A 12,784-nucleotide genomic window follows, 5' to 3' on the forward strand; every position below is an offset into this window, starting at 1 on the left:
GTCCTTTTATGCATGCTATTAAATTTTTATCTTTTAATAATTAATTCAAATATTACCTGTTTTAAGAAGGTTTCTCTGGTCTTCTCAGCTGGATATTATCTTATCTCCTCCCCATTCTAATTTGTGTGCTCTGACAAATTGCAACTTTAGTTTCTATATGTTCAATTTTTATCTTAGCATACTTGAGTGTATTTTAATTAATTACCTAAACAAAGGAAGCCATGCAAAGTGGAATAAGATGTATTTAATAATTTAGTCACAGATACAATGTGTAGTTACAATTTTAACCTGCTACCTCTGTCTAAATATGATTCTTTTCTATTACTTCTATTTAATCTCTATATTCTTAACAATGTAAACTCTAGCATTTTCCTATGGTATTTACTTGAGTATAGCTCAAGAATCCAACAATAGTAACTTTCAGGATATAATTTATATTTTTCTTATTTTATTTTCTGTATCTCTTTAATCATTATTTGGAGTTCTTAAATAGGGTATATAATAATATTGTTGATTGATTCTTTTGAATATTTGGGTGTTTTCATTGTTTTTGTTTACTTTTTATTCTGTTGTTTACTCTTTATTTTAGTCTGAGTGCCTCTAATATTTACAAAATTCAGGACCACCAGATCTGGGGCAAGGATGTGATTTACTGTCTGTTAATTTTATATGCTCCAAAAAATATTTTCTCTAAGTACACTTTAGAGATGTCTTTAATTCATAACTAATATATCCTGTTGGGATTCAAGGATAGAAATCTCCCTCAAATAGCATGAAAAGCTTTATTTATTCTAAACACATTCTCTATGATTTTACAGAGGATTCACCATCTCTGCTGGTATTTTCAGAATAAAAACTTTAATCTTTTAAATTTGTTCTCACATGGCAGCTACTTAAACATTTTTGTTGTTCTTCTTAAATTTAACTAACACAATCATATCTTTCCTAATTGTTCAGTACTAGCTATTCATTTTCAAAGTGTGAATTAGACATAAATAATTAGATAGTCTCTGATTTATGGTATTTTAGGGGGCTGAAACCCTGTTAATCTTTCTGTGTAGAGCAACCCTTTAGAATGTGATCTTATTTTAATTAGGTAAAATTTAAAACTCAGTTCCTTAGCTAGCTATAGTAGCTGCACTTCAGAAATCATGCATAATTAATAAATACATTTTTTGATAGTGCAGGTACAGAATATTCACATCATAACAGAAAATTCAATGAGACAACCATAGTTTACAGTTTTATCTTTTATTTTTATAGCACGTTTCATAGAGACAATTTAACTCATTCAAACTTCTGAATAAGAACCAAGAAACTGTTTTACTGAAAAAAAAATAATATTTCCCTTGTCATTTGTTTTGTAGTTGCAGCATTTCTTTGACTGTTATTCCCATTTTTCTGTAAGAATGTAAGCATTTTCTTAATGCCTCACAGCCCCAATTTTTCTCTTTATCACTGCTTTTCAGTAATTTGATTCTGATATATCTAGTATGGGTTTCTGTGTATTTATTCTTCTTGGGATTCATTGAGATTCTAGGATTTGTGAGATTATCATTTTTATCATATTTAGAAGATTTTTGGCTATTATGTTTTTGAATATTTTTCTGTTGGCTCCTCTGGGACTCCAGAGATATGTATATTAAATAGCTTGATACTGTTCACTGAGCTCTGAAGCCCTGTGTAGATTTTTTTTTCAGTGTTTTCTCTATATATTACATTTTGGTTATTCTCTATTCCTACAGCTTCAAATTTCCCTATCTATTCTGCAAAGCTTTATCACCTGTTTATCTAGCCAGTGGTTTCTTTAAAGAATTCTTGTATACTTTAACTTTCATCTTTAAGTTCCATTTGATTCATTTATATATGTTTCATTTTTCTCTTGGTCACAGTCATATTTTTCAAGTGCCTAAGATCACTAGGCGGTTTTGATCCAGATTCTGGAGATGATGCATTTCATGTTGCTATTTTTTTTTAATTATGCTTTTCTCTGATAGGCATTTTCATTGCTTTAGTTCCATCACTTGGTTTTGACATTTTGCTAGGACTGGCCTAAGGATCTTTTGTTACCAATAACTAAGGTCCACCAATTCTGATGTCTAAACTTGATGCTTCGGAAGTCAGTTTAGACCTTCTACTTTTGCTGGTAGGAACTTCAATAATTCTCAGCCGTTTTGGATCTTGAAATTCATTGGTTCACAGCTTTACAATATCTTTATATCCAGCCACATGGAATTTAACCCTTTGTATGCATGTCAGAGTTCAGCATTGATTCAAGGGACAGCCTGAATCAGATTTCTGTAGTTCTTTTTCTGCATGGCTCTCTTTTCTCATAAAAACTGCCTCACAGTGATAGGGATATTAGTTTAGTTCCTAGAGTGCTTGCCTGGCATACAATCAATGCTAGGGTTCAGTTTTCAGTAACAAACACACACACACACACACACACACACACACTGCCCCACTTCCTCAGATACTCTGTGCTCTATTCTCCATCTCCTCATCTCATGTCAGTGTCTCTACTTGCAAAACTTTCCCCCACCCTTTTGTATGCCTCCAAGATCTGAAACATGCTTTCCAGGCAGAAAACTGGGGCTATCCTAGGACTTAATTTATTTTCTCTTAGATGTCTTAGCTTTTCACTGCTTGTGGTTTAATGTCTGAAAAACAGTTGCTTCATCTGTGTTTACCTGGTTTTCTAATTGTGTGAATCAGGAGGTTTAATTAAGTCCCTGTTATTTTATCATGACGGACAGTGGAAGTCCTTCCTCAATTGATTGAAAATGCATATTACAGAAATGTACAAACCAAACACTAGACTAATAATCAAGTAATGGTACATTAGAAACTAACTTGAGTCTTGATTTTAAAGAATGTTGAAGTAATAACACATGACACCACAAAATAATTCCTTCATTATCATGAATGCTGATAGAAACTGGCAATTGAGTCTTTGTGAGAGAGATTAGATGCATATAGATTTTAGGGTACTTTGTAGTCATTAATTACAATTATACAATTGACAGTTGGGAGTTTGCCATGAGGGTCACCCCATGTGGTAAACAGATGGTGTCAAAGATCACATGTTGACATTTACAGTGAGAACTCAGAGTCCAAATGTACCTTCCTATTAAATTTGACTGAGGACCACTGTCAAATACAGACCTTGGGGCTCTATAGACCATGGGTCTGATGTAATCCAACATTTCTTGTGTTTGCATCTTACCCAATATACCGCTGTCCAGAAAATAAAATGTCAAACATAAAAAATATTCACAATAGCAAATAACAATAATATTTCTAAAAATATTTATCACATGTGAGCAAAAAGAAAATAATATGACATCCATGGATCATATTACTGACTTTGGCCTGTTCTGGTAAGAAATGGAACCTAACACTAGATTATGTGAAAAAGCTAACATTGTTATATACACATACTTTTATTTGTTTTTTTATTTCAGTTGATTCTGAGATTATTTGTCTTGAGATATACAATAGCTCAGATGACAGGATTTTTAAAAAATTATGACCTCTCCTTTTTTTAATCCTAGTTTGAGTAATTTATAAGGGAGCCAGTTAAATATATCTAAGGTGAAACAATACAAGGCAACATTATATTCTTCGTTTCTAAAGATGTCTTAATTTTTATGTAAATGATTTAACACTTTGTTTATTAAACTGACCTTCATTATAAAGACAAATGCATAATGTTGAGGGTCCCATTGGAAGTAAAGCCTTAATAACCACATAAGTAATAATTAACAGTTTTATCCAAAACACTTTTATGTTACTTGGTTATTTTTAATTTAGGAGTATCTGATTTAAATGCATGTGGGATAGATTTTCAGATACCAATTTACATGCGTTTAAGACTTCTACCACCTTAATACTTAATTTAGAAATGTCATTTTAAATGGTTCTTAAAAATCAAATGCATTTATTATTTTTAAGAATCCTCATATAAATATGGATTTGTTGCTGACAAAATGTATCAATTAGCCAATGTTCAACAAGGATCATCAATGTCAGTGAGTGTGTTTGTCAACATTTCAGTTTCACCATAAGAGTTTCTTTAAATAAATAGGTACGATAGAAGATAATGTCTGGCAGAATATATGTGTTTAATAAGTATAGGTGTTAGGTGAGTTTTTAAGTCCTTAAAACTAAATCCGTAAGTGCTGGAGTACTTAGAAATAAAAGTTTCATTAGGTTGGAGTAAGCACAATTAAGCATTCTCCCAAGCTCAGAAAAAAATTAAAAAAAAAAAATACTAGCAGTCCTTAGGCCTCTTATTAAAGGGATAAAAAAAATTAGGTTGAAAATAAAATTTCAATAGTTTTATCAATTCTACTAATTTTCGGGTTATTGATGAACACTGACTATACATGCTTTTTAAAAAAAATTGACATTTGCTATTGGTTCAGTTAAATAACATGTACAGAATTAATTCTAATTAAATCTCTTACCCTCAAGATTATGCTTTCCTTATGTTAAATTTTCTAATTTAACTTCTGATTTTAATACCTTCTTTTTTCTTTTCCACAGCCTTTAATTGAATTAACTGTTGGTTTCTGATAATAGGTTTCTGATATTGAAATAGATAACATATATACCTGTTATAGAAAATGGAGAAATAAAAATGCATGTTGTCCAAGACTAACTGAGGTTACATTGCTATGTTAGATATTTCATCGAACTTTATTCATGTTGCATTTTCTTTTCTGTTCACATAAAAAAGGCAATTTATTCCTCAAACTTTATTTTGCAAAAATGGGCTTACTTTAAAAATTTTAAAAAATTCTATGAAATGTTCAGTCTTTATTTGGAAATGAATTTTGGATAAATGAATCAGGAATTTATTCAAAACATTATGTTAAGTATTTTTCCCTGCATTTAGCCATGCAATGTATACTTTCTATATTACTAATTTTTTTTTCTCAAGAAAATCAGTAAAACTTTGGGATTTGAGTTCTCCTGAGTATAATATTGAAGAGCTAAAAAAAAAAAAGCCAATGATGCCTAGGAACCTAATTATTTACTTTCTGACTGTGTTATTTTGTTTCTTTGTTTGTTTAAGGATTAAAACAAGGTGAGCCAACCATGACTGGCAAAACACAGACCAGCAATGTCACCAACAAGAATGACCCCAAGTCCATCAATTCCCGTGTTTTCATCGGCAATTTAAACACAGCCATTGTCAAGAAAGTTGACATTGAAGCCATTTTTTCAAAATATGGGAAAATAGTCGGATGCTCCGTTCACAAAGGTTATGCATTTGTACAGTACATGAGTGAGCGGCACGCAAGAGCTGCAGTGGCTGGGGAGAATGCCAGGATCATCGCAGGTCAACCGCTCGGTAAGCCATGTTCCCTTTCAGATTGCATAGTAGGTTTTCTCTGCACGCATCTGCATATGGTTTTGTCTTTGCAAAGCCAGCATCACTGTAATATCTTTTTCTTCATTAGCCAATTATAGTGCTTGAGTATTTATAGGTATGTTGGTTCCTTTTGCATGTAGGTATCATGTTTTGCATGCAAATTTATAAACTTGAGATCAAGGCTGCTTTGTAATATGTGTTACTTTGACCAATGTTAACAGAACATGGCAAATAATAAATTTGCATCACATGTAACTTTATTTTCCTTGAAAAGGTGTGTATTTTCCAGGTAACAGTAAACTAAGCAAAACTTTGCTTATTATAGTGTTTGCTCAGAGAAGCTAATTATTTTCTTTATTTCCAATTTTTATTTTTGGTAAGGAAGAAGTAAAAATATACTGAAAGGAAGCAAACCTTGTAGAAGAGAAAAAGGCATTTAACTCGCCACTCTTATAGATTTAGAAATCTTGTGTATCACACCTGTTCAATCATGTGTAATAATCAGATATGCTCCTGATGTCCAAGGAATAACATTGTATTTTTTCAGAGAGAAAAATATACTCTGAAGTAAAATTCAAAGACAGGAGAAAATGTTTTTCAGTTAATGTATAGGTAAAAAGTAAAAATTAGATAATATTTAGGTGTCTCCCTACATATGGAAAAATACAATCAATATGTCAATGATTCCCTAACTTACATCTCTTTTCCTGCCCAGACTTGTATCTCAGACTGATTATTACACAACATCTACTCTTGACATCCAACAGGCACCTCAGAACAAACTCGTGATTTTCTACACCCTACTATTTCCAAGCCTAAACTTTTCTCTCACAATAAGTGGAACACTTATTAATTCATTACTCAAATAAAAATCTAAGTTTCAACCCTGATTCATCCCTTCCCTTTACATTGTAAATATAATCCATCATCAAATTTGCTTGCCAATATATTCTAAACCCAGTCGCCTTCTAAATCTGCCCTGAAGGCCAGCTCACGCAGGCCTCCATCTTACATCAGTGGACTATGGTGAGAATCTCCTAGCTTTGCTCTTTCCACTCTTGACATTGTCTTTTAAAAACACCAATTAGATTATGCCTGTTTCTAGATTTCTAAGGCCTTATCACATAGAATAAAAGGTAACATTCTGTATTGTGCCTACAATGCCCTACCATTACATCCCCAATCTCCTCTCTGCCTTCCTGTGCCATTCTACTAAGACTATCCACCTGGATGTGCCTCAAGCCTTTCAGTTTGTTCCTATTTCAGTGGCTTTGGACTTGCTAGTTCCTCCATTGGATATTTGCTCCCTGATTCACTGTATGTTGTGCTCAAAATTTACCTCCAAAGACAGGCTGTTCCTGACTAGCCTACCTAAATAAAGTAGTCTTCTGCCCCCTAGCATTCACTGTATATGCTGTGATTCAGCTTCCCATCCTTCATAGCCTTCATTAGTATATGATTATAAGTTTTAATTTTTATATTACCTCTGTCCCGTTCATACACATAAAGCCAAAGGACCATATGAAATAAACGAAAGTATTGAGACACCAAGTATGAAGAGTGTTAAAAAATATTATGAGCATTATCAAATTATATAAGATACTTAAGAAAAATGTTTCAGAAGGCATGGAATTCAGAAAAATGTGAAGTAAGTCTAAGATAATAGTTTTTGAGAAAAAATACAAAAGATATTTTACTAAAGTGGCTGCTATTGTAAACTCAAAAGTAATCATTGCAAGAATATAGTTTTTATTTACCTTATTCTTGTTGAGTTTTCCCCTATCTTAAAGAAAGGTAATGCTTTTCATTAGTCAGTTTTTCATTTTTCTCTTTGTTTTCCATAATGTCTCCATATTGTTTAATTACCTTCATACTCTGACCTTTCTGTTTTTTCTAAGTTGAAATTCCTATTTCAAAGCCACATTTCAACCAATTTCATTGAAAATCCCACTTATTGTTCGTACCCTGATTGTTATGAACTAGCAGATACTTGTGGAAATGTATTTAGCTATTTCTGATTAAATAATAATAATAATAATTTGCCAAAAATTTTTAAATGACAAATCTTATTAGTCGCTATTTTGATGCTGTAAGTATAGGGGCCACTGAAATATCATCAGCAGGTGAATGCTATGTGGAAATGTCTTAGTTAAAGGAAAACCCAGAAGTTTGTTGGACAAATTAGTATGATTGTATTATGATTGATAAAAACTATACACAGGCACGTGTGTTGATAGTCCACTCAAAGTGATCAAGTTTCAAATTAAGAAGATAAAAGAGAGGAAAAAGTATGAAAAGCAGGTAAGATGCATAAAACTATAACTAGTTGGCATAGTGGGTGAAAAAGAGAAAGAATTAAACATGAGGTTCATATTTCTGGTTTCAGCCCTGCTAGTCTCTAGGATGGGTAGTCTTAATAATTCTCTAAGCTGATGCAGAATGATTTTTAAGGGAAAGGGGTTTGGTATAATAAGTTCATGAGTGAATGTATGCTGTTAAGGTTAATGGGCAGGCCTGAGAGTATCCACGTATGTTAGCAAAATCTTATATTCACAGACCCAAAACTAAATGGACAGATTTGGACTAAGGATATATTATGAGTCGACACAAGTAGTGTTAAAGCTCAGAAAATGATAAACTCACCTAAGTGGAGCAGACAGAGTGAGAAGAGACTAGTAGCTAATAATGAATCTGTGGAGAAATCTTTGGTTCCCTGAAAAGAATGAATCTGACATAACTTTTTTATGTTCATATATGACATGACAGTGAAACTCCATATTATGTACAACCACAAGAATGGGATCCTAATTAGAATAAGTTATACTCCATGTATGTATTATATGTCAAAATACATTCTACCGTCATTTATATCTTGAACAAATTTTTTAAAAAAGAGAAAAACATTTCTGATGAACTATCTGCAAAGATCTGAATCAAAACTGTCTTCCGAGGTTGTGCACGCACGCTTGCAGGGACTGCTCCCAGGGTCTGTCCTTGCGTCTTGTCTTCCTGCTGTTGCTTCCAGCCAGTGTCTGCTATCCACCTGCAAAAGATAAAAGGAAACTCGGAAATGACTTGTACTATCTATTTTTCATAGGAGAGGTCACACAAAGTATCCTTTCAACAAAAGCATCATGTAGAGGTTAGAGACTAAATTTAGATCTGTGCCAAATTTTATGTATCCACTAATTACCCAGGTTTGATTGCACTTGTTCTAGAAATAAACATTCCTAATGTCTTTATTTTCAGATTATTTCACTGTTACAATTGTAAGTTTGCAAAAGACACAATTTATGAACTTTAGAAGTTATCTATTAATGGTGGAAGGAACAGAGCACCCAGAAAATTTATCTGTAGAAACCATTCGTATTTTATAACCTGTAAACAGGTCCCTGTCTTTACTTAGCAAAGTCTGGTTAAGAAAAAGAATGCAGAAGATAGAAAATGAGGTTAATTTCATTCACATTTGAAAAGTCTTGCAAATGTGGATGGAATTTCAGGTAGGAGCAAATTTAATAAGGATTGTTAATTTTAAAGTAAATGTGGTACATACACTATTAATCCCAATGCTGAAGGAAGTAATGGAGGTAATTTTGTAAAGAAGAAAATGGTGGAGAGAGATACTCAGCATCTCTTATAACAAATGCTTGTGATGACCTATCAGGAATGTCTTCAGAGTAATGAATGTGCAATGTATCCTTATCGCCAACTACCATTTGTATCCACTGAAGTTAATCAAAATACAAATTCTATCATGTCACCCTCTGATTAAAATTTTCAGGGACTTATCATTGTACTCATAAAAAAGACTGAGACCTTTGCTGTGGCCTGCGACACGACATTGTCTCTTGGTCATCTGCAGACTCCCATCACAGATCACAGTTTTGCTCAGCATCCCATCTAAATTGATGTCTTTCAGTTCCATGACGAGTGCAAGTTCTTACCCTGAACAGGGCCTTTGCACATCTGTTTTGACTGCCTGGAATGTCCTTCCCTACCAAGCTCCAGACCACCTTACTTTGCTTCCCCATTTCTTCATTCCCTTTACCTAGTTATTCATTCTTCAGATCTTGAGCTAATGTTCATTACATTAGGTAAATCTACTTTGCTTGCTCAAGTCTTGTTGAAACATTTTACTTCCCTTTCTTGCAGGTATGTTCTTTTCAATTGTGTTTTTATAGTTATCATTTTGTAATTGATATTGTGAACTCTTTCCCTCTAAGCTGTAAATTCTATGAGGGTGTGTGTGTGTGTGTGGTTAATTCTTAGCTTCTAGCTGAGTATTCACACTTCCTTGGTAAATGTTCAGTAAATAGATGCTGGACCAATTGGCTGGGTAGGTGGTTATTGTTGGAACGAATGGACTTTACTAAAAATGTTTTTCCTCTCCTTGAAAAGTACACCACAAGAAGAAAAAACAAAAAGGGAGAGGAATAAAACAATAAGGAGGAAGAAAAGGAGGAGAATGGGGCACTTGCAAGCTCCCTGGATGGCTAGAGTTGGGGTTGTTGCTAGAAGAGGGCACAAATCTCTTTGATGTAGGATTAGTTATTCAGAACCTCAAAAGCCAAACTATTTATTAGGCTTATTTCATGTTTTTTTCTAAGTAGAATCCAGTCCTAAATATGCATCAAATATAAACTCATCTTTATTTTATTCAAAGGTTAGAGTGAATGACATATTGGTTTAAAGAAAGATTTTTATTCACAGACAACTTCCTACACATTTCCTAAAATGTTGTTCTTTCATAATTTGAGTCATAACTGGATATTTACGTTGTCAAAGCTGTTTCATGAAATCTCTTTCATGCATATGTTATCTTCTTCGGTTTTTTCATTGCTGAGAGGTGACTAATATGAATATTTACACCCATTCTTCCAGGTAGGAGCTTAAATGAACTTGCCCTCTATCACACAAATGGTGGTACAAAAAATTCAAACTCACCTTGGCTAACCCTCATTGTTTTTGCTATTTATCCTTATTGATAATTCATTCCATATCCTACACTTTATCATCCAAACAGTGATGATTTTGAGAGTGGAAAGGATTGCTATGATGTGGAGACAGGCTTAAATTATGATCACCCTGGATGAATGGGAAGGTATGGTCAATTTCATTATCTATTGCTTTGTACTTAAACAAGACTTGTCAACTTATTTGTTCTTTCTCATAGGACAAATATTGTATAATATATTAACTATGCCAACTTCCTTATCAGAGAAACTCGCATTTGAGTAGTTAACACACACACACACACACAAATGCATTTTTTCTTCACATAAAATGTAGTCAGTGTCCAGCAGAGGAGAAAGAGTAGAGGGGGAGACTTAGTTCTTGAACTTCTGGACACCAGCCATAGGGAGCTCCAACATTTTTCAGTGTGTGGCTCCCATGGTCTCCTTGGGAAAAACATCCAACCAGCAGCTGGATTAAAGACAAAGGAAAGACAGTGGTCTGATTCTTTTGCAATTCAAGCTAGAAATTAGTGCCCATTCTATCTGCTCACATTCCATCAACCTTACCTAGCCACAGCAGGAGGAGACAGCCACTTCCTGTGGAATAGTATGTCTTTGTTAAACAGTTTCTCTACTCTGTGCCATTCACTGAGAATTGGTTTTTTCACCTGTATAATTGAAATAGTTGTCCTTAGTTCATAAAGTATAGTGCAGAATTGATACGTTTATAAAGAACTAAAGTCTTACCTGCATATAGTACATGCCATGTGGTAAAATTTTGTACATGGAGATGTCAGCTTCAGATGTTATCTTAATGATAAGGAAAATCTTCTCTATTTTTTTTGACTGTGCCATTCTATACTTTAAATAGATGGTTTAAGCAGTAACTGCTGAAAATAAGACAGCAGTGTAGATGATTAGATGATGGGTGCTGACTCTTCAGAGGAGGAAAGATTTAAAATTGCTACTAAGAGGGTGAGCAGGAATGAAAAAGTAATTCCAGGTAGATGAAGCTTTATCCTTAGAGTCTAATTCAGGCAGACAGAAATGGAAAAAGCCCTGGGGATGAAGAAGCCAACTTATGGAAAATAATGGAGGGAAGGAAGATTGATGCCAAGCTGTGAAGGGTCTTGAATGGCATTCTGTTGAGTCCAAGTATGGAGAAATGCTTATGATATTGTGTATATACAGTACAACACAGATTGGCTTCAAAGGAACACTGGACATTGGTTGAATATTCTTTGACTTACTGTTATGTTCTTCATTATGTAAGGTATCTTTTGTACATATAACATTTCCTCTACTGAGATTACAAATTCACTCATTCATTCATTTATCAAACAATTATTAATTTTTATTTCAGCCTAGGTACATCAGCATACATAAACTCTCTGAGATTAAAGATTACGCTCATATTTAGTCCAGTGTTACAAGCTATTTGCTCAGTCTTCTATGTTTATTTATTTGTGTGTTTCTGTAATTTAATTACTTGTTGTCAAGTAGCGTGGTGCCTACAGTTTGAAATTCAGGGGAACTGTATGTAGCAATACATGTCTTTAGTGCAGTATTTCTCAACTTCTGCAATGTTGACATTTGGGGCTTTTATTTTGGAAGCCTTCCCTGTGCATTATAAGATGTTTAGAAGCATCCCTGCCTTCCACTGGCAGATACTAGTAACATTCCTTCCAAGTAGTGACAGGTAAAACTGTATCTAGGTATTACAAAATGACTCCCAAGCAGTAGAATTGCCATCAGTGAAGAATCACTGTTTTAGACTAACTAATCATACCAAAATAACAAAATACAATTCATTTATTTCAGGAAATGTTCCAGCAGTTTTAGTCAAAATAATCTATATGAAAATCATGCTTTGTAATTTTGACAATAACTCACCATTTATACGGGTAGATCTTTTCCAGTTGAAAAAAAAATGAAGTTCAGTGGAAGGAAGCACCTTAGAGAAATAATAATGTATTTGTGACCATAGCCTACTACTGTATCACCAGTTTGCTTTAACCTTTAAAAACACAAATACCAGAAACAAGTTGATCCCCTTCTACAGTCCACATGTTTATTGCATTTACTGACATTAAATTTTAAAAATGAATTTTAAAAGGTCCTTTTCTTCTTCACATATTTAACGTACTGCTTTTTAGGAGGCTTTTTTTTTCTCTCATTAATTCTCTCCATTGGATCATGTCCAAACAGCATCAGAAATCATGAAGGAAAAGAAAGCCTTGTGAAAGTACTAAGTGAAAAGCGGTGAGTTCTGAGATGACTCACTTTGTTGATCTTTAAATCAACACCATTTGACTAGAGCATGCAAAGCTTGTTAAAACAAAGTAGGAGTTGTGATGTCCCTTGCTGATATCCTAACAAATGCCTCCCTTCTACCATTGCATCTATCCTATTCGGTTTGGGCACATATTATTCTTCTGCATATGCCCTC

General features: G+C 33.6%; 1 protein-coding gene across 13 annotated transcripts in view; it reads left to right on the top strand.

Annotated features, from left to right (window-relative positions):
- Positions 1-12,784, top strand: part of Ralyl (RALY RNA binding protein like) — a 650,608-nt gene that overhangs the window by 290,780 nt on the left and 347,044 nt on the right. For 12 of the 13 annotated variants that reach the window (XM_048782745.1, XM_048782744.1, XM_048782747.1 and 9 more), the window contains one exon: positions 5,081-5,359. In XM_048782745.1, the coding sequence (XP_048638702.1) occupies positions 5,104-5,359 (256 nt within the window). In that variant the 5' untranslated portion in view covers positions 5,081-5,103. Of the gene's footprint in view, positions 1-5,078; positions 5,360-12,784 lie in introns of those variants that run through there. The other variant, XM_048782751.1, reaches the window with a different exon arrangement.

The sequence above is a fragment of the Marmota marmota genome, unplaced genomic scaffold, assembly GCF_001458135.2.
Source record: "Marmota marmota marmota unplaced genomic scaffold, marMar, whole genome shotgun sequence".
NCBI classification, from domain to species: Eukaryota; Metazoa; Chordata; class Mammalia; order Rodentia; family Sciuridae; genus Marmota; species Marmota marmota.